Source organism: Lissotriton helveticus, chromosome 7 (genome assembly GCF_964261635.1).
Source record: "Lissotriton helveticus chromosome 7, aLisHel1.1, whole genome shotgun sequence".
Classification (NCBI taxonomy): domain Eukaryota; kingdom Metazoa; phylum Chordata; class Amphibia; order Caudata; family Salamandridae; genus Lissotriton; species Lissotriton helveticus.
Window position 1 is genome coordinate 396,425,383 of NC_136068.1, and position 22,298 is coordinate 396,447,680.

General features: G+C 48.9%; 1 protein-coding gene across 5 annotated transcripts in view; it reads right to left on the reverse strand.

Moving 5' to 3' along the window:
• The window catches only part of GSS (glutathione synthetase), a 757,391-nt gene that overhangs the window by 434,035 nt on the left and 301,058 nt on the right, over positions 1-22,298 (reverse strand). For all 5 annotated transcript variants that reach the window (XM_078652246.1, XM_078652247.1, XM_078652248.1 and 2 more), the window contains one exon: positions 6,857-6,937. In XM_078652246.1, the coding sequence (XP_078508372.1) occupies positions 6,857-6,937 (81 nt within the window). The remainder of the gene's footprint in view (positions 1-6,856; positions 6,938-22,298) is intronic.

Below are 22,298 nucleotides of genomic sequence, written 5' to 3' on the forward strand. Positions count from 1 at the left end.
CGAACGGCGAGGACCACCGGAAGCCAGCGCGCACCGCACTATCTTGAGCCCCCAGCGCCAGCAAGCAGGCGAAGGCAGTAGCAAGGGGGAGGAGAGGCCCACTGGGATGGCACTCGAGTATGGGGCACAGGGAGCAGATCCACACTCCGGACGTTCGAGGGCTCAAAGTCCAGAATACTCGGCACCCGCAGCAACAAGACAGCAGTGGGCCCCACACCCCTTCCCCCCCAGAGCAGTCCAAGCAGTCTTATTCCCACTGAGCCACAGTACCTCAAAGCATGCCGGTCAGTCCCTCCACTCCAGATCCGCAGCAGCGCTCACCTCAGGGGCCCCACGTGTCGCAGCTGTTCCTCCTCACCATAGCCTCGTACCTCCAGGCCTCCTCGACCCTCCTCTGCCAAATCTCCCTATCCGCCGCCAGGAGAGTTCCGCCAAGACCAGGGCACCGCCGATGGTCCCCAAAGGGGGGAGCGCACTAGGACCCTGCGCTCCCTCACAGCACACCAACCGCCGAGGGGATCATGACGGCGGGCGCCATCCGCTTCAGCCAGTGCCCCCGGGGCATCACACACAGTCTGCCGCTGTCGGGTCCTCCACTCCCGGCGTCCTCCTCCTCACGGCCCCGGGCGGCGGAGCCGCGGCGGGAGTACTCTGCCCCCGGTCCTCAGATGGCAGTTCTCCGCCCCGGGGTTGCCAGGCGACGAGCTCCGCCCTCACCGGGTGCGCCCAGACAGCCAGGCAAACGCAGATAGGCACCCTGCACCGCAGGAGAGTCTCGCCAGGACCAGGGCACCGCCGATGGACCCCAGAGGGGAGAGCGCACTAGGTCCCTGCGCCCCTTCTCCACACTCCAACCGCCGAGGGAATCAAGATGGCGGGCGCCGTCCGCCGCTGCCAGTGCCCCCGGGGCACCACACGCAGCCCACCGCTGTCGGGTCTTCCACCCACGGCGTCCTCCTCCTCACGGCCCTGGGCAGCGGAGCCGCGGCGGGAGCACCCGGCTCTCAGTCCCCCGCCCGGTCCTCACGCATCAGTCCTCCGCCTCGTGGTTGCCAGGCGATAAGCTCCGCTCTCCCCGGGGGCGTCCGGACAATCAGGTGAGTGCAGATAGGCGCCTTGCACCACACGTTGGCCCACAGGCAGGCAAGGCCAGATGTCCCCCTCACCAGGCGGGGTCAGGGGAGCAGGCAGACGTCCTCCGGTCCCCAGCGCTCCTCTCCCGCAGTCAGTATTGAGCCACCGGTGCCGGGCACCAAGATGGCGGAATGGCGGGCTCAGTCTTCTCAAAGCCCCTCTTCTTCGCCAAGCGTCACGCAGGGCTCCACCGTGCCAGCGCAGCTCACGATCACCAGGGAGCAGCTGTCCCCCACTCCGAGGCACAAAGGGGAGAGGTCGGGCCCCCCCAAACCCGCAATATTAGCTTCTAATTAGGCCCTCGGCAGCATGAGCTCCTCGAGGGTACGTCCGCTCACATTGCCGCCGAAGCCACGCCCCCCATATATATATATTTTCACTGAGAAAAAAAAAGTTACAGGGACGTTATAGTTAGGAAATAGAATTTAAAAAACCTTAAAATGTACTGAAAAAAGTTAGACTCAGATTCCACTCTTAAGATGCCAGTAAATTCAGTAGTTTATTTATTTATTTATAAACGTGAACGTGATAGTTAGTTGAGCCAACTATAACTTCCGCCCGCAATGCACTGCTTAGGACCTTACATATTACATCACTCATGACGTCTTAATTGGCATCACTGATGACATCATCCACTAAGCCTTTATAAAAGGTTTATGAGTGTTAAATATATATACCAAGTTGTATTGGTGAATCAGTGGGTGTATGAGTGCCTGTATGGATGCTTCAGTGGCGGCGTGACTGTATAAGTGAGTGATTAGGTGTCTCTGTGAATGTATGGGTAAGTGACTGGTTGTGTGAATGTTTGTATAAGTCTGTCAGTTGGTGTATAAGTGGCTGTATAGGTGTGTGAGTGGGTATGTGAGTAACTGTATGGGTGATTCATTGGTTGTCTGAGTGTTTGAGTGGGTGGGTGAGGGTGTGTATGCCTGTACGGATGAGTGAGTGGATGAGTCTGACTGTATAAGATAGTGAGTGTGTGTGGGAGAGGGAGCTGCATGAGTGAGAGTGTGTGTATGGCTGTGTGGGTGAGTGAGTGGATGTGTCAGTGGTATATGGGTGAGTAGCTGGGTATGTGAAAGGCAGTGCACGTGAGTGATGGGGTATATAAGTGACTGTATGGGTGAGTGAGTGAATGTGAGTGGCTGTATGGTCGAGTGTGTCAGTGACTGTATAGGTGATGTATGAGTAAGTAAGTAGGTGTGTGTGTAACTGTATGGGTGAGTAAGTGGCTGTGTTATTGACTGTATGGTCGAGTGAGTAGGTGAATGAATAGCTCTAGGAGTGACTGACTCAGTGTGTATCTGTCTGTATGGGTGTATAAGTGGATATGTCAGTGGATGTATTAGTGAGCGAGGGGGTGTATGAGTGGGTGTATGGATGTGTTTGTGGATTTGTGTGTAGATCTATGAATCAGTGAGAGGATGTGTAAGTACTGGTATGGATTTGTGAATGGTTGTGTGGGAGTGGTGTATGAAAGGTTCTATGGGGTATGAGTGGGTGTTATGGTGATTTTGTGGCTGGTGTCATCAGTGATATCCCTGACAATGTCATGAGTGATGTAATATGTACGGTCATACGGAGTGCATTGAGGGACGCGAGTTACAGTTAGCTCAGCTACCTATAACTACTGAATTTCAATCATTTTGTACAAGTGAAATCGGAGCCTAACTATAATGTCCCTGTAACCTTTTGTTTCCCAGTACATTTCTAGTTTAAAAAAATTCTACTTCCAAACTATAACGTTCCTGTGACTTTTGTTTTTTTCAGTGAATTTGAAGTTTTTTTTACATGAATTAAGATGCCTATCGCAATGTACAGTGGGGGTAGGGTTGAAAGCTGGGACTGGCATGGCATTGTCCTGCCCCCAACCAAGCTTGCTGCTCCGGCCCCTCTCCTCCTTGCCATCCATTGTCCATGATCCTGCTCCCTCATTACAGTTGTGTGTGGCCGTTGTTCTGCCACTGCTCTTACTGCCTGCCCTAATCAGTTAGCTTGCTGCCCCATTCACCTCCTCCTACCCTTTGTTGTTCGAGTGCATGCCCCAGCCCTTCCCTCCTGCCCTGCATGGTCCAATGTGCTACAACTGCCTTCCATTTAGCTCGATGTCCCTGCCCACTCATCCTGCCTTTCGCTCCCCAATTGTATGCAGCATCATTGTCCTCCTGCTTAGCCTCTGTGCTTAGCTTACTGTTCCTACTCTCCTTCCCCTGCCCTCAGATGTCTGTGAGTATGCCCCTGCTCCGTCCTTTTTGCCCACCATATTCCATGGGCCTGCCACCCTCTTATCAGCTCTGAGTGATCTGATGAGCTGCCACTGCCCCTCCCACATGCCTAGCATATTCAGATGGCTGCTGCCTGTCCCTGGCACCTACACACTGCCTGTCCAAGTTCCATGCCACTATCCCCTGCCAACTGTCCTCCATGGTTCATTTGGCTGTCACTCCCTTCTGCCCTCCATGCTCTGTTGTGCTGCAACTGCTCCTCCCGTCGACCTTCTTGCAGTCAAAGATATAGATCCCCCAAAACTGGCAGCCCGCAAAATTCCTGCATTAATATTTGCGGACGATACCCTGCTCCTATCGAAATCACCTAAGGGGATGCAGCGTGTCTTAGACGAATTTGGCCAGTTTTGTAAGAGGAGGAATTTGGTGGTTAATATCACAAAGACCAAATATATGGTCTTTAATGCAAATTCCACCAATTGCCCCCACCCTACTCTGGATGGTAGACCATTGGAAAGAGTCTCTATCTTTGATTATTTGGGACTCTCTCTAAATGACAAAATGGGGTGGACCTCCCAAATTATCAAGGTCAACCTAAAACTGACCCAAGCTACAGGAGGGATCCTAACACTCTATAAAACTTCGGTTTTAAAGGTGATTAGTCCCCCAGCAGAAATATATAAAATACAAGCCAGGGGATCAGCTATATATTGGGCAGAACTGTGGGGGCATTGCCCCGCGAAATCTCTCACAGTCACAGAAAACAATTTCATGAGACAGACCCTAGGCTTACCTAAGAACACACCTATCACTCCACTTAGAATGGACTTGGGTATTAGTCCCATTGCAGATTTGATCTCGTCCCGCCCATTGTTATACTGGAGACGTCTCTGGAGCACTCCAGAACTGTCCCACTATAGACGATTTGAAAGCGGTGTTGTTAATTACGGGGGGGGGGGGGGTTAATCCTTTGGTTGGCCTCTACTAGGGATTTGACTAGAGCATTGGGTTTGGGAGACCTATGGTCTATACCCGAAACTGCATGTGCCGAAATTAAAAAAAATACCTTAGCATGTGTTCTGAAGGACTACAAACTGACGCGCACTGTGCAGACAGCTGTTACCTCTAGTTTAACCTATGAATTCCTGGAGTACAAGTGCCAATACAGATTTGAACAATTGATTGACACTATGCAACCAGCATTAGTTAAAAAATTCTGTTTGCAATTTAGGTATCGGACCCTTCCCCTAAACGCCCGCACAAACAAATGGGTAGGCGGAGCAGGCCACCTCTGTTCCGGCTGTTCAGAGGAGGAAGAAACCGTTGTACAAGTGGTATTCTTCTGTCCAGCATATAAGAGTCCCAGATCTAGGTGGGTGATCAAATTTTGCAAAAACCTGGGTATTAGGAACTACAGAGAAATCTTTAGAATTCTAAAATCAGATAGTGACCCGGTTACTGTTGCTGTGATATCGAAATTTTTATTTGCAATGTGGTCCAGGAGAAGGGGTCTCCTTGGTCCTGGGGTTACTGACCTGTAATATTTGTAGTCGATAGATCCTTATTTAGGGCAATGTGCTAATAAGGAGGGCGACATTAAATTTCTGCCTAGAGCAACCTTTTAAAAATTGTGGGGAAATTGTTAATGGACTTCCAGATCACAAGTATAGCAATATATCATTTACTGGCATGGATTTTGTACTTGTTATGTTCCTATTTAACGCTTTTAAAACGTTTCTTTTAATCGGATTTTAATGTGTATATGTTAATTTATATTTTTAAGACCTATTTTTTAAATCAGTCCCATACTGTCTCTCTTAATGGTCTAATTCCCTGGGTGGAAAACTGTATTTTTATTGTGTATGTAGATCTCTGCATTTGTGAATTGGTCGGGGTCGCGCTTCCTTACTGATTGTAAAAATTGTTTTTTTATGCACTTTAATGGCCTCTTTGGCCGAATAAAGTTATTATGAATGAATATATATATATATATATATATATATATATATATATATATATCTACTTCTCCTTCCCTCAGGCTGAAGAAAGCAAAGGACACAACGGGTTTCAGGGGTTTGCCTTTTATTGAATTCCACCGCATAACCAGGTTTCGGCTTGTGCCTTCGTCAGATGCAAAAATTTAATTGCTTGCTCTCCGTTCGTGTGTTCTTTTAAAGGGCTCCTCCTCTCAGTGGTTCAGGAGCCTCACCTGCTTCGAATCACCTTTTGTTGCCAATTCAGAGGACTACCAGTCCCACAGTACAGCATTCAGGGTATTTATTCAGCGCAGAATGGGGCCGCCACGTTGTCACTGCAATTCTTCCTCCTGCCCCCTTTCCTTCAGCCACGCATTTCTCTGTACCAGCATCGGAGACGCCAACCTTTCTCTCGCGTCTCACCTAGCAGTCTTTGGTCCGCCGTACAACAGCGGCTTACTGGAGTCACATTGGTGAGTGGCGGGTCACGGCTAAAATCCGATGCCTCGGCTACCTTCAAATGTTTCCTATGTCCCCGTGACACACTTTTGACGAAAGGATCCTTTGTCCGCCTCACAGGTCGGCGGTAATATAACATCAACTTCTCCTTCCCTCAGGCTGAAGAAAGCAAAGGACACGACGGGTTTCAGGGGTTTACCTTTTATTAAATTCCACCGCATAACCAGGTTTCGGCTTGTGCCTTCGTCAGATGCAACAATTCAATTGCTTGCTCTCCGTTCGTGTGTTCTATTAAAGGGCTCCTTTAAAAAGTGTAGTTTACACAAGGTATAGTTCAATTAGAGTAGGGTAATTTCAAGAAATTGTACTAAGTATTTCTTCAATATTTTTGGTGATTTGCACGTATTTAATGGAAGGAGAAAAAAGGTGGTGTATCATCACTTTGAGAAAGGCTTCTGCCGAAAAGCGCCAGTGCGCTGGGTAAATAAATTGATTAGACGTCACTTCCTGCAGTGCCAGCTAGTCGTTTGATATATATATATATATATATATATATATTCGTCAAACCAACTTTATGGATGGAAAAGAAGGAAACTCGAGCCACAATTTCCATAAGCGTGATGGATTTTAATTCAGCAAAATGGTCTCAAACGCCCTAATATATATATATATATATATATATATACACACACACACACAAAACACAATTTTGATTGACATGCAAAAAGCTGTAGACACTGGGAGCCATTGATTTGTAAAAGCTTTCAAAAGACAAACAAAAAACATTTTTAATACACAAAAAATATAAATATAAAAGAAGAATACCAATGTACGTTTAAACTAAATGGACTGACCTACAATAGTAATATGACCTTTATTTAAAAAAAAAAAACTTTTCCCAATATCCACTCCAGGTAAGAGAAATATTGCAGAGCTTGCAACTCTAAAGAGGGAGCATCCATGATATTCCACTGATTGTTCAACATAGAGCATATTAGCAGTTTTTCACAAATTATGATTATTACAAAGATAAGATCATCACTTATACAGAACACAGCTTACCTTCTCCACAGTTCATTTTCAATGTAGCGATGGTCAAAAATATTTCTTTGGACATTTTCAACCAGAAACATCACTACAGCCCTGCAAAAGATTAAGGAGTATTAAGGTCAGCTTGTGTAGTGTGCACAAATATCGTAAGGTATAAATACGCATAATATCCCAAAACCATGGGGCAGATTAGGATGGCGGTGAATCCGCATCCTCCAGGCCGGCGGAAGCCACCGCCAGCCTGGAGGATGCGGATTCACCGCCTTGGACTGCGAAAACACCACCGGCCACATTAGGATGGCGGTGGGATCAGCGGCGGACGGCAAGTCCGTCCGCCGCTGATCCGCGGTGTGTGTACCCAAATATGGTGGCGGTGTCTGCAAGACACCGCCAGCCATATTATGATGCAGGCGCAAACATGCTTTTCCACGGCGGCTTTTCCGCCGTGGAAAAGCATGTGGTCTTTTGTGTTTGGGGGCCCGTTGCGAGCCTCCAGGGTGTTGGGGGGTGGGTGGTGCACATGGGGGGGTACCTATGGTACCCCCCTGCTTTGGCATGCACAAGGTGGCATGCACCACGCGGTGCCTGCCAAGTTGTGCTTGCCAAAGTTAAACATGCATATTTTACATTGCGGCGGGTGCTGGTAAAAGCAGCACCCGCCGCAATGTAAAACATACGGGACGTGACCGCCAGGGTGGCGGTCACATCCTAATTGCTACGGAGGGACCGCCGCTGCCCCTGTGGTTGGTCCCTCCGCCATCCTAATCGACCACCATGTTTGGACATAACCAATTCACTATTGACAAAACATACTTTCCATTGTGCATTTCTGTAAATGTATTACTGTGAAGTGCTCTCAATAAGACAGCTCATGAGCAAGTTAAAGGTGATGTTGGGTAAAGAGAGCCTTATTTGGTAGTTAATTAAAACCATTACAAAATAGATATATGGAGAATCTAAACAATTGTAAAAAATAAGCTTTAAGAACAAATTACTTACCTTTGGTAACGCCTTATTTGGTAGAGACTGTATCTAGCCGCAGATTCCTTACATTAGAATTACCCAAGGTGCAGACAGGATCTGGAAATTTTTTCACGAGGAGCACCCCTGTGTGCCGGTACGTGGCGTCGTTCGGCTCCGTGTGGTGCAGTTGGCATCATCAGTGCCAGAAATAATGTTTGCGGTGCCTATATAAGTGCCACCCAGGTGAGCTTTTTGCAAATTTTTACACCAGAAGCCCAGAACCAGTGAGTACACTGACCACTGGTGTGGAAAACTAGGGCCATGAAAGGGGAAGGCCCTGACCCTAGAAATCTGTTCGCAGAGTGAGCGGAATGGGTGGGTCAGTAAGGAATCTTTGGCAGTAAGGAATCTTTGGCTAGATAGAGTCTCTACCAAATAAGGAGGTACTGAAAGTAAGTAACTTGTTCATTCGAAAGAGACTTATAGCCACAGATTGGTTACCTTAGAATAGGTGCCCAAGCACTGCCTCCACAGAGGTGGGGGTCTGCAGACCATTTTCACACGAGGAAGTCCTGCAGGATCGAACAGGCAAAATGCCCACCTCTATGGACCTGACTGTCCAGGGAGTAGTGTTTGGTAAATGTGTGCAAGGAAGCCCACGTTGCTCAATGGCAGATGTCCAGGACCAGAACTCTGCTTTAGCTCTGGTGGAATTAGCATATAACCCCTCTGGGGGTTGTTTCTTAGCCAACGCACAACTATACAGAGCACGAGCCATCTGGAGATGGTCCACTTCTGCACGGCCCATCCTTTCTGCGCTCCATCATACCCTACGAAGAGTTGGTAGTCCACCCGAAACTCTCATGTGCGGTCCAGGCAGAACAAAACATTCTTTTTGTGTCCAGATGTTGAAGTCGCTCCTCGTCTTTGGAGGGATGAGACAAAGCATAAAAAGTAGGTAGTGATGGTTTGGCCTACGCGAAATAGAGTGACTACTTTCAGAAGAAAGGAAGCCCTCGTACGAAGCACTAGTTTGTGTGAGTAGATGTTCAGGTAGGAGACTTAGATGACAAGGCCTGAAGTTCACTGAACCTTTGGGCAGATGTTATGGCCATCAAGAAGGCCATCTTGATGGTAAGAAGGCTGAGAGGACAGTTATGTAAGGGCTCAAATGGATCACACATTAGGAGTGTCAGGACTAGATTAAGGTTCCACTGAGGCATAATGAAGGTGGAAGGAGGAAACAAATGTTGCAAACCTTTCAAAAACCTAAGACCAAAAGGGGATGAAAAAGGGAAGGTTGGTCAGGCAACTGCAGTAAGCCAGACATTGCATAAATATATCCCTTAACAGTGCCCAGAGCAGAGCCCTCTGGTCAAGGGGAAAGAACAAGCAGGAGAGCCTGAGAAAGGGGAGAAGAAAGAGCATCAGCTTGTTCCTCGGCACACTATGCCACAAATTTTCCCCAACGGCAGGTTTATACTGTCTTGGTGGAGGTATGCATGGTTGCCAGCATAACTTTGCAGACTTCTGGCAGAAAGTCGAAAGATCAACGTATATTTAACAAGGACCCCCTGAAGACATAGATAATGTAGTTCCTAGGTCAGGGTACCATCTCCACCGGTCGAGACACAGGACGTAACCTGCGCAGTATCTCGAGGGAATCAAGGAGCCCTGCCGTTTATCCTCGGGCAGGGAGATCTCTTAAAACATTTACTATTGACGATACGTCATCCTATCAAAACGCGAATCCTTGCAGTGCGAGTGAATAAAAGAGCCTGCTCCTTATCACTGGATATAAAATCAGTCACCAATGTGTGCACTTGTCAAGAGTCATCCATCGCTCTGAACAAAACGCGAATTTGTCGCATCTTTTTAAAGGATTTAAGGAGCTCTGCTGGCTTTTGCTGGGCAGGGAGATCTTTTAAAATATTTTATTGAATATAAACCAAGACGCCAGTCTGCATGTCTGCATATCTCTCCAAATGAGTGAAGGAGCCCTGTCGTCGAATGTCGACTTTATCAAAGACTGCCTTGAAGTTTTATAAAGACAACAATACGATACGTCACATCAGCCGCACCGTATTAATCGCAGTGCACAATTACGTAATATCACGTGGCAACTCCAGAAGAAGGCGCTGGTCGCCGAAACGCGCGTAGAGAACCATTAGGCCACTCATTTCTTAATATTTGATTATATTTTGTCTCTTTTTGTTTTTTATTATGTATTAGTCATTGTATAAATTAATTTTATGCACTATGTCAGATTTATGAAATTTTCATTGTATTACAATTTCTTGCTTAACATATTTTTAAATTTGTTCTTTGTCACTGTTTATTGTGTTTTTAAATTGGAGAATAAAATTGTACTTTCAGAATAATTGCCAGCTTGTGTCCCTTCACATTAATCATTGTCCTCCATATCTTTAGTTGCCTAGAAAGTCGAAAGATTTCAACTGTCGTCTCTAAATCTACACGCAAGAAGGCAGAGCATTGACAGGTTCAGGCAGAGAACCCTCCCCTGCAGATCCAACAGAAGATCCTCCCAAAGGGTCAGCCTGATTGGAGAACAGATGGCCATGCTCAACAGCTTGGAATATTAGACTCTCCGTGCCCAATCCAGAGCCACAAGAATGACTTGGAGCCCAGTTATTCCAGATCTTCCTAAGAATTCTGGGTATAAGTGGTATGGACGGAAAGGACTACAGGAGACCTGAGCTGCATGAGACTGAAAGTGTCTCCGAGTGAGAGCCGCTGGAAAATTCCCTTCTGTTCCAGTCATGTCCAGAGGTGTAGGGCCTCTTGACAACAGGTCCACAACCCCACACCTCTCTGTTCGTTGCAGTACCACATGGCGGGAATGTTGTCTAGGAACACCTGCACCAGTCTTCCCTGGATGGAGGGCAGAAAGGCTTTGAATGTCAAATGGAGCGCTCGGAGCTCCTACAGTTTGATGTGGAGTCCGGATTCTACCAGAGACCAGAATCCTTTGCTCTCCACCTTACCCAGCTTTCCGCCTCAGCCCAGGAGTGACACATCTGTCACTACTGTGAGAACTGGTGGGGTAAGGGAGAGGGGTCTGCCACTGACTGAATCACGATTCATAAACCACCACCGCAGATCTTTCGCAGTTCCCTACGAGATCTGCGCCATGTTGTAGAAATTCCCCTGAAGCTGACACACTGATACTTCAGGTCCCACTAAACAGGCTGCATATGACAACGGCCATGTGTCGCCAGCAGGATGCAGGAAGCCATGAGGCCCAGCAGCTTCAGAGTCAGTCTCACTGAAATTCAGGACAGAGGCTAAAACATTAGTAGCATAGCCTGAATATCCTGGACATGCTGTTTGTGTGGATAATTCTAAAACTGTACTGTGTCCAGAACAGCTCAGATGTGACTTATGTATGTTGATAGTGAACCCTAGCAAATGCAAGAGGTCCGCCGTAGTCTGGAGGTGGGAGACGACAGTCTGGGGTGAGCCCACCTTTCAACAGTCAGTAATCAAGATAGAGGAAACTGGCGCCCCTGATCACGGCAGATGAGCTGCAACCATCACCCTGGTGAACACTCGAGAGGTGCTGGCGAGGCCAAATGGGAACACAGCGAACTGAAAGTGCTTGCTGTCCATCGTGAACTGCAGGTAACAGGATAGGAATGTGAAAATATACATCCTGCAAGTCCAAAGCTGTGATCCAGTCTTCTCGGTTCTGGGCAGATAGGACCTGAGCTAGAGTGAGCATTTTGAACTTCTCCATCTTGAGGAAGAAGCTGACAAAGCACAGGTCTAGGAAAGGACAATGACCTTTGTCCTTCTTGGGCACCAGTAAGTAGCAGAAATAACAACCACAACCCACTTTTGGCGTTGCCGCTCTTTCTATGGCTCCTTTGGTCAGAAGAACCGTCACTTCGTGTTGGAAAAGAGATAGGTGGCCCTCTGTCAACATGTCGTAAATAGGTGGCATGGAAGGATGGGTAGTCTTGAAGGGGAGGGAGTAGCCTTTAAGAACAATCTGCAAAACTCACCTGTCCAATGTTATGCATTGTCAGTGGAGCAGGTGATGTTGAATCCTGTCGCTGACTGGGTGCTCCCCCCGTTTTTGTACATAGTACATTGCTGTCATGTTGTCTGTACAAATTAAGACAGCTTTCCTCTTGAGGTGGGTCTGAAAAGCTTTCAGTGCAAGGAAAATTGCAAGCAATTCTAGGTGATTGATATGCAACTGCTTCTGTTCCAGACTACACAGTCTTTCAACGGTTAGAGTCTGCAGATGTTCACCCCAACCCGTTAGCGATGCTTCTGCTGTTAGGATCGTCTGTGGAATAAGGTCGATGAATGGCCGCCCCTTGGAAGAGTTCTGTGGATTTCACCACTGCAGAGAGCGATGGGTGCGGCCGTCCACCAACACAAGATATTTTAGTTGACCCTGTGACTGATTCCACTGAAGAGCTAAACATTCTTTAAGGGGACGCATTTAAAGTCTTGCATGTGGGACTATTGTGATGCAAGACGCCATAATTCCTAGCAACTGCATGAACACTCTTGCAGGAAGCGATTGGTTGGCTTGGAATTGGGAGATTATCCTTTGACTATTGTGTATTCTGGTTGCAGATGCAAATGCTAGAGCTTTTTGAGTATCTACATTGGCCCCCAAGTATGTCTGTGACACGGAGGGCTGTAGATGTGATTTTGCCAGATTGACTGTGAAACCCAGACTGTGTAACAGTTAAAGTGTAGTCTGTGTGTGCTGGGGACACCTTTGGTGGGAGTTGGCTTTGAAGAGCCAGTCATTCAGATACAGGAAGACGTGTTTTTTGTCTCCTGAGATGAGAAGCGACTACTGCCAGACATTTGGTAAAAACTCTGGGAGCAGTGGTGACTCTAAAGGGAAGCACATTGAACTGGTAGTGATGACCTGCTACTACAAACCTTAGATATTTGCGATGAGCTGGATGGATGGGGATGTGGAAGTATGCGTCCTTTAGGTCCAGAGTGGACATAAAGTCGCCCTGTTGTAGCAGTGGAAGTACTTGTTGTAGGGTGACCATATGGAAGTGGTCGGAATGAATGTAGCAGTTTAAGTCTCTGAGGTCCAAAATAGGCCTGAGTGATCCGTCCTTCTTGGGAATCAAGAAGTAAAGGGAGTAGACGCCTGTCTCTTGATATTTTAATTGGACTGGCTCTATTGCTTCTTTCTGCAAAGAGATTGAACCTCTTGTTTTAACAGGTGAAGATGTTCTGGAGACAGTTTGTGTGCTCTTGGTGGAGTTTTTGGAGGTTTGTTGAAAGGCTCCAGGCAATAACCAGATTGGATAATTTGTAATACCCATTTGTCTGATGTGATAGTATTCCAGACTGGGAGAAATTGAGTAAAACGCCCACCGACAGGAGTCGAATGGTCTGGGGGTAGCGCTAAAAAGTCACTGTTTGGAATTTGCGGGGGAAGTTCGTGTTCAGTTGCCTCTACCTCTTCCCTTTCTGTTGTTTTCTCTAAGCCCACCTCTGAAATAGCCTCTTGAGGAGGGCTATTGACTGTTGCCTTTGTAAAAGGAGGAGGGATTTTCTGTTGATATATTCTTGGAGCCTGCCCTATAATATGAACAACGAAAGAAACCTCTCCCTGAAGGTGATTGCAAAGCTCCCCTGGACTTAGCAACCTCAGTGTCCTTTTTCATCTTTTCCAGCGAGGTGTCAACTGCTGGACCAAAGAGGTGTTCCTTATCGAATGGTTGGTTAAGAAGGAGTAGTTTCTGTCCTGTAACTCCAGTTCTGTAGTAGGGGTATCTCTGTTATAGTCATAATCTAGTGAATAGTCCCGCCCATGTACGTGGACCCCGGAGCAATCAAAAATAATCTCTTACAGTGTCAAAAAATGCAGAAATGCATAGACACTTAAGAGAGAATTTAAAGACAGATAATGCAGCCAAAAAAGGCTACACTGTCCAGTACTTCAACTAGAAATTCCAACATAAAATCCACAAAACAGCAAAAGCCTGTACAGATTTCCATTGCTTTAACAGCAAACTCCCTCAGGAATGATAGAGAGAAGAACCTGGACAGACAAGCCCCATAGGCTGCCATTATGTGGCTTAAATAGGATACTGTGCCTTTAAGGAACCTTCCAGAACCTTCTCCCAGTATCCCAGAATGCATAGCAGGTCCAACTTAGTTTCAGTTCTTTTTGAAGGCGTAAAAACGCCAGACCTGTAGCATTATGTATCTGAACAAATCTCCACCGGGGAGGAGGGCGGGCGCTTATGACTATAACAGAGATACCCCTACTACAGAACTGGAGTTACAGGACAGAAACTACTCCTTCTGTAGTAGGGGATCTCTGTGTATATAGTCATAATCTAGTGAATAGAATGGCAAGCCCATCCCCACATCAAGCGGCGGTGGAGAATATGAAAATTACGCCACTATTGTGCGAACAAATTCCGCAGCGAAGCCTGCCCAACCTGAGCGTCTGCCCTGGCATCAGTGTCCAGGCAGTAATGCTTAGCAAAGGTATGGACCGACTTCCAAGTGGCCGCCTTGCAGATCTCTGCAAATGGAACATTGCGAAGCATAGCTGTCGTGGCAGCTTTGCCTCTGGTGGAATGAGCCTTAGGTTTACCCCCTAAGGTCTTATTAGCTTTGCAGTAACACAATTGTATACAGGACACAATCCACCTAGAAATGGACTGTTTAGAGGTAGCAAGACCTGTCCTGACTGAGCCATAATTAATGAACAATTGGTCAGACCTACGAATATCTTTAGTCTTATCAAGATAAAACTTCAGCACCCGCCTCACATCCAGGGAATGTAAAGACCTTTCCGCTGGAGATGACGGATTCTGAAAGAACGTAGGCAAAGTGATAGTCTGATTGATATGAAAATCAGAAACAACCTTGGGAAGAAATTTAGGGTGAGTACGCATAACAACCTTAGCAGCATGAAACACAGTATAAGGTTCTTGGCAACACAACGCCTGAATCTCACTCACCCTGCGGGCCGATGTAATGGCCACGAGGAACGCCGCCTTCCAGGACAGGTGCTGCAACGAAGCCTTATGAATGGGTTCAAAAGGCTCCTTCATCAATCTGGACAGCACCACATTCAAGTCCCACGAAGGCGAAGGAAGCCTGACAGGAGGGAACACTTTCTTCAAGCCTTCCAAAAAATCTTTGATCACAGGGATCTGGAAGAAGGAAGTCTGTGAAGGGCCTTTCCTGTAGGCAGTCAAAGCAGCCAGATGAACCTTAATGGAATGGACATTAAGGCCCGACTGCGCCAGATGTAGTAGATATGGAAGGATGACATCTTCCTTGCATGTCGTAGGGTCATAGTTCTTAGACTTGCACCAGATGCAAAACCTCTTCCACTTGTAAGCATAAGAAGTCCTAGTGGAAGGTCGCTTAGCCTCCTTCAGTATGTCCATACAATCCTCTGGGAGATTCAGATGGCCATATTGCACTATTTCAGGAGCCATGCCGCCAAACTCAAAGACGAGAGGTTGGGGTGAACCATCCACCCCCCGAACTTCGTGAGAAGGTCCGGCCTGCACGGCAGCTTCATGTGAGGAAGGAGAGAGCGGTGAAGCAGGTCCGTGACACTGTCTGGGCCATTCCGGGGCAATCAGAATCATTCTCGCCCTGGATTGGGACAGCTTGATGAGAACCGCCGGAATCAGGGGAATTGGTGGAAAAGCGTACAGAAAGCTGTTCGACCAGTTGATCCATAACGCGTTCCCCAGCGTCCCCGGCTGGTAGTACCTGGAGGCGAAGCCTCGGCATTTGCTGTTTTCGGCGGTGGCGAACAGATCCACGTCTGGAGTTCCCCACCTTGCGAAGACTTCTCCTAGTACTTCGTCGTTTATGACCCATTCGTGGTTTTCCTGAATGAGTCTGCTCAGTTCGTCTGCCTGAACATTCTGCACACCTGGCAGATGGGTGGCCGTTATCGACAGTCCTCGAGCCAGAAGCCAGTACCAGATCGCCTGCGCCTCCTGCGACAGAGTGCGCGATCTCGAGCCCCCCTGCTTGTTGAGGTAATACATAGTTGTCGTGTTGTCTGTCTGAACAAGCAGAGAGTTGGTCTGAAAGGACGGGTGAAAAGCCTTCAGTGCCAAGTGCACAGCCCTGAGTTCCAGGAAATTGATGTGGTACGTGGACTCCGTCGGGGACCACGTCCCTTGAATTTGTAGGTCTCCGGAGTGCGCTCCCCAGCCCTGGAGAGAAGCATCCGTCACGATAGTCTGTGTGGGAATGTCCTTGTGGAAGGGAACCCCTCTGAGGAGATTCTCCTTCGAGCACCACCACTTCAGAGACTGAAGAGCATGCAGAGACAGTCGTATCTTGTCGTCCCAAGATCCTCTCCTCTGGTCCCATTGATCCTCCAAGCACTCCTGCAGCGGTCTCATGTGCAGCCGCGCATGTGGCGTCAGGAAGATACACGAGGCCATCGATCCCAGCAGAGAAGACACCGTCCTCACTGTCGTGGATGGAGTAGACATGAGAGCCTGAGCCTTCCGAAGGAGTGATAAACGTCGCTCTTCCGAAGGAGACACGCTTGCTGACAGCATATTGATGGAGGCACCCAAGTACTGGATGCGCTGGACCGGAATCGGGACCGACTTGGACATGTTGATGTGCAACCCCAGCTTGTTCAAGAGAACGCACGTCTTCTGGAAGTGTGCTTGAGCTTCCGAGAAGGAGGAGGCCTTGATCAACCAATCGTCCAGGTACGGGTAGACACACACCTTGTTCTTCCACAGGTGTGCCGCTACCACTGCCATGCATTTCGAGAATGTCCTGGGTGCAGACTTCAGCCCGAAGGGCAGCACCGTGTACTGATAGTGATTGGTGCCGACTTGAAAGCGCAGAAACTTCCTGTGTTTGCATGCAATGGGCACGTGGAAGTATGCGTCCTGTAGATCTATGGCACACATCCAATCTCCTCGTTGCAGCTGAGGGTAGATTTGATGCAACGACAGCATGCGAAACTTTTCTCTGCGAATCCACTTGTTTGCCTGTCGCAAATCCAGAATGGGCCTGAACTCGTTTTTGTCCTTCTTGCGGACAAGAAAGAACCGAGAGTAAAGACCTCTTCCCCTTTGAGACAGAGGTACGTCTTCTATCGCCCTTTTCCTTAGCAGAATGTCTGCCTCCGCCTGAAGCTCGCGCAGTTGATACTGCGAGCTGACGGGAGGAATCGATGGAGGAGGGCTGGTGAAACGCAGACTGTATCCATTGCAAACAATATTCAGCACCCACTTGTCCTGAGTAATTTTTCTCCACTCTGCCAGAAAAAATTTAACGCTTCCCCCCACCGGAGCGGGTAACGGACGAGGGGGAAGTAACTGCTCAGGGTCGAGACCCGGCCGGGCCCTTGGAAGCGGTAGAGGACTGTTGTCCCCCTCTACCCCTCTGACGCTTCTGGAAGGGTCGTCTGTATTGCTGCTGCTGTTGCTGCTGCTGATGTTGTCCGGCAGACTGCCCCCTTCCACGACCCTGCGACCCGAACCGCCGTTGGAACTGGCGGTAGGGTTTCTTCTCCTTGGGCTTCTCCAAGCCCACCGCCGTCAGGGTCTCCGCCTCGGCCTTCATCCTGGCCATCTCGTCATCCGCGTGTTTTCCGAAGAGGGTATCTCCGGAAAACGGGAGATTCGCCACACGTTGTTGTGCTTCCGGTTTAAGCGACGTCAACCTGAGCCAAGCATGGCGTCTCTGGTTAATCCCGTGGCAGTATCCGTGCGCAGACAGCAAGGAGATATCCGCCGCGGCGCTGATGGCCTGGTTAGAGACCAGCATCCCCTCCTGGACGATCTCCATGAAGTCCTCTTTGCGGTCTCGAGGAACGAGGTCTGCAAACCGCTCCATTGAGTCCCACAGTGCACGGTCGTAACGTCCCAACAACGCCGAGTCACTGGCAGCTTTCATAGAAGAGGAGGACGTACCACACGCCTTCCGACCAGCAGTCGATCCAGCGGCTCTCCTTGTCTGGAGGCACCGTGGATGCAGGGGAGGTGGCATGAAGCTTCTGTGCCGCCGTCACAATTACCGAATCCGGCACCGGGTCCTTTCTCAAGAAGGCTGGGTCCGAGTCCGGAGCTCTGTACTTTTTGAGGAGCCTGGAAGGCGCAGACTTCACCACTGCCGGTGTCAGGAAGAGCTGTTCAGCCGGCTCGAGGAGCCCCGGCACCAGAGGCAGCAGGGGGCGAGACATGTGTTTTTTATGTAATGTCTCAAAGATCACCGAAGTCGAAGGTGTAGGCGCTTCAACCTTGATCCCCAACTTCGCCGCTCCACGCAGGAGAACCTCCTGGAATGTGCCTATATCGTCTATCGGGGACACTCTAGTCTCCGGCGAATCAGACAGTGTGGGAGAGTAAGAACGGGTCCCAGATGCAGAACGTGACCTGGACCTACGCCTCCTATGGCGATGCCTGGATCTCGATGAAGAACCACATCCACTCCTAGATCTGTCCCTTCTCCCCGTGCGAGACCTCGATCTCTTGGGTCTCGGACGTTCCGTTGGCCTCCCTGGTTCAGAAGCCTTAGGCTTCCTAGGAGTCTTCTTCGGTGGCGTCGGAAACTTGGGCATCGACACCGCCCTCGGCGGAACCGGGGGTGGGGGGAGTAACCGGACGCGGGGCCTGCGGAGCCGGCAGAGGAGGCACTGGCGGAGGGGTCGGAGCCTTCGGAGGCGGACCCTTCGGTAAAGGAGGCAGCGAAGGAGGTGCAGAAGGCTTCTTCGGGGTATAAACCTCGGAATACGCCGTTCCTGGCGAGCCATCATCCTGTTCGGACCGTGGGGAGCCCCCCACAGTCCTAGGCCTGTCCTTACGGCCTCCCGACGCCGAAGATCGGTGCCCAGACGACGACCGTGGATCCTTAGACGTTGAGCGGCCCTTCGGCGTCGACCGTTTCTCACTCTTCGACGTCGACCGGTGTCCACGTTTCGACGTCGACCCCGACCAGATGGACGAACCACGAAACCTCGACGACGAGCGATGGTACCTCGACGGCGACCTCGACCTCTTCGTACGTCTCGACGTCGACCTCTTGGATCGCCTCGACGTCGATCTCTTTGAACGTCTCGACGTCGATCCCTTTGAATGTTTCGACGTCAACGTCATCGGTGCCGGAGACTTCTCCCGTCTCGACGGCGGTCTCGACGACTAGGATCCCCTCGACGACGATGTCCTTGACGGCGAACGGCGGTGTCGCCTCGACGGCGAGCGCCGACGCCGGGCCCTCCGATGTCGACCACTCGACGCCGACGACGAGGAGATCGACACCGGCTTCGACGGCGGCCGGAACACGTCCCTCGACGTCGACGGGCGACGTTTTCTCAACCCAGAGCCCTGGGGAGACCGGGAACTGGCCGTGGACCTCCCTCTCGACGTCGTGGTCATCGCAACTGACCCAGACGGAGATCTTGGGCGCGGGCTGGACTTCCTGCCCCTGGGGAGCCCCCCAGAGGCCTCAGCATGGGCAGAAGGAGCCCCTCCTGACCCACCTCGTGCCTTCAATCTTCAAGTCCCTGAAGTCTGATTTTTCTCCTGTCCTTCAGGGTCCTTCCAGAGAAGCCTCTACAGATCACACAGTCCTCAGGGATGTGGGAAGAGGGAAGGCAGAGGATACAGACCTCATGGGGGTCTGACTTGGCCTTCTTCCTGGAGCACTCCGGGCATTTGTCAAATAATGCTGGCACTATGGACAATAAAAGAGTGCAGGAACCCAAGAAGAAAGTCACTAAAGTACTTTAAAAGCACAAAAAATCGAATTTACTGTAAAAACACCAACAAAACCCTTGAAAAGGGAGAGCTCAATGCTCCAGGGTCCTGCTTGCAGGAGCCGGAAAAAAGAACTGAAACTAAGTTGGACCTGCTATGCATTCTGGGATACTGGGAGAAGGTTCTGGAAGGTTCCTTAAAGGCACAGTATCCTATTTAAGCCACATAATGGCAGCCTATGGGGCTTGTCTGTCCAGGTTCTTCTCTCTATCATTCCTGAGGGAGTTTGCTGTTAAAGCAATGGAAATCTGTACAGGCTTTTGCTGTTTTGTGGATTTTATGGTGGAATTTCTAGTTGAAGTACTGGACAGTGTAGCCTTTTTTGGCAGCATTATCTGTCTTTAAATTCTCTCTTAAGTGTCTATGCATTTCTGCAGTTTTTGACACTGTAAGAGATTATTTTTGATTGCTCCGGGGTCCACGCACATGGGCGGGACTATTCACTAGATTATGACTATACACAGAGATCCCCTACTACAGAATGGAGGTTTGCACCTCAGGTTTGAAACCTGAAACTCTCAACCAAGCAGGTCTGTGTAGTAATACTCTGGTATTTACTGCTCGGGCCGCTGTGTCTGATGCGTCTAAGGCACATCTAATAGAAGTATTAGTGATGAGCTTACCCTCTTGAATAAGATCATTAGCTTTAGACTTGTGCTCATCAGGTAAAAATTGCATGAGCTTCTCTAACTCATCATAGCGAGCCCGATCGTAACGAGATAATAAGGCTTGAGTATTAGCAATGTGCCAGTGGTTGGCTGCCTACGATGCCACTCGTTTCCCTGAAGCATCAATTAATTTGGACTCGTTATCAGGAGGAGGGGCTTCACTTATGGTCTGTGAGTTAGCTCTCTTGTGTGCATTGGAAACTACAAGAGAGTCTAAAGGCACTTGACCTTTGATGTAGACAGGGTCAGTAGGTGCAGGTTTGTACTTTTTATCTACTCTAGGTGTGATAATTCTTGCACTTACAGGGTCTTTCAAAAATCTCGTCTGCATGTTTAAGCATTCCCTTTAACATAGGTAACGTATGAGTGGCTCTTGGAGTTGTACTAAGGGTTTCAAATAGAAAATCCTCTTCTAAGTTTTCTTTATATAATTCCACCCCGTGATAATGAGCAGCCCTGTTAAGAAGCTCAATGTATCCTATATTATCATCAGGTGGAGAGGGTTTAGACGGATATAGATCTGGATCATTAACAGTGTTGTTGTCATTATCATAATTTTCCCATGGGTCAGGGTTTGCTGGACTATCTTAATCATAATCTCATCCCCCTCGTCCTGTGGGTCAGGTGAGGGTGGTGGTGAGTTTGTAGGTGAAATAAGCAAGTTTGGATCAATGGGTGGAGGAGATGGAATGTAAGGTGGGAACGGGTTAGGGCCCACATTTTTCTTTTATAGAGGTATGTGATAAGCATCTGGAAGGCTTATTTTCCTTTTTTCAGGTAACTTGGCAATGATATATGTCCAGTATCTGGATTTATTTCTAGCTCTTTGTGCTTCGGATCTGAAGTTGGAACATCGGAGCGAAGTTATTTATAGAAAGTCTTTTTTTTTAGCTGCCATTTTCAGGGTTGAAGGTTTCGGCTCTGCGGTTTTTGGCGCTGAAGGTTTAATCTTGGATAAAGATGGAGGATGTACGTGGACATGCTTAGATTTCAGCCTCGAAGCTTTCGGTTTGGTGCTGGTATTGAGCTGACTCAAGCCCGAGCACGAAGGCTTTTCTCTTTGTGTTTCGGTGTCGGGCCTGTAGGTGGGGTGCTCGAAACTTTTTGTCGGTGACGACCCTTGACCCGAGGCAGAGGAGGGACCGGAGCCTTTTTGTTGAGTAAGTGGTAGGGGAAGGAAGTCTCTGTACTCACGATATGTTGACCGGGCCTGATTTGGTCTTCGGCATTGGAGTCGGCTCCAGACACAGAGATGTGTTCTTCCTCCACTGCTGCATCGGCTTCCGGCGCGTTGGACTATTCGTGATCGGAATCTTCTCCTAAAAGTTCCACTGTGGAGCCGCTTTGCTGATGCATTTCGTGACGACGAACCAGACAATCACGCAACGTCTTCTTTGATCGAAACGATCGCCATCTGTTGCAGTCCTTCTCGTCGTGTTCCGTAGACAGACAGAGGTTGCACACATCGTGCAAGTCGGTGCGCGGAAACTTAGCGCGACACCCAGGACCTAATTTAAATGGAGTCCGTTCCATTGACTGCTATGGAGCCCAACATGGGTAGGCCTGACAGCCTTCCATGAGTCTTCAGATCTAAGGTTGTTGACTTGAAACGATATGCGGAGAATGGGAAACGCGTTCGAGAAACAATACCGTTGAGGGTAGTGGATTGCGCACCGAGGGGAACCAGAGAAACTGTCGAACTGGAGCGCAACAATTCACGTCTGAACCCAGAAGCGGAAAAAAAGAATCTAACAATGAAATCAATGCCAATGCGCACTATCACCGAGAGGAGGAGTCATCAGCCCAGTGACTGGAAAGACTTCTCCGAAGAAAAACATACTGGAAGCATCCAGACCTAACGCAAGATGGAGATCCATGCACAGCATGTAATCTACAGCTCACATGCCTTGAACCTTTGGTTTTCTGTTGATGTATGCTCTGGTGGTTCCGCTTGCAATAGCTCAGGAGTTTGTCTAGCAAGCATTTAGGACGTATAGTGGTGCAGTTGAGGATAAGTGTATCGCTGGCGAACTGCAGAACATC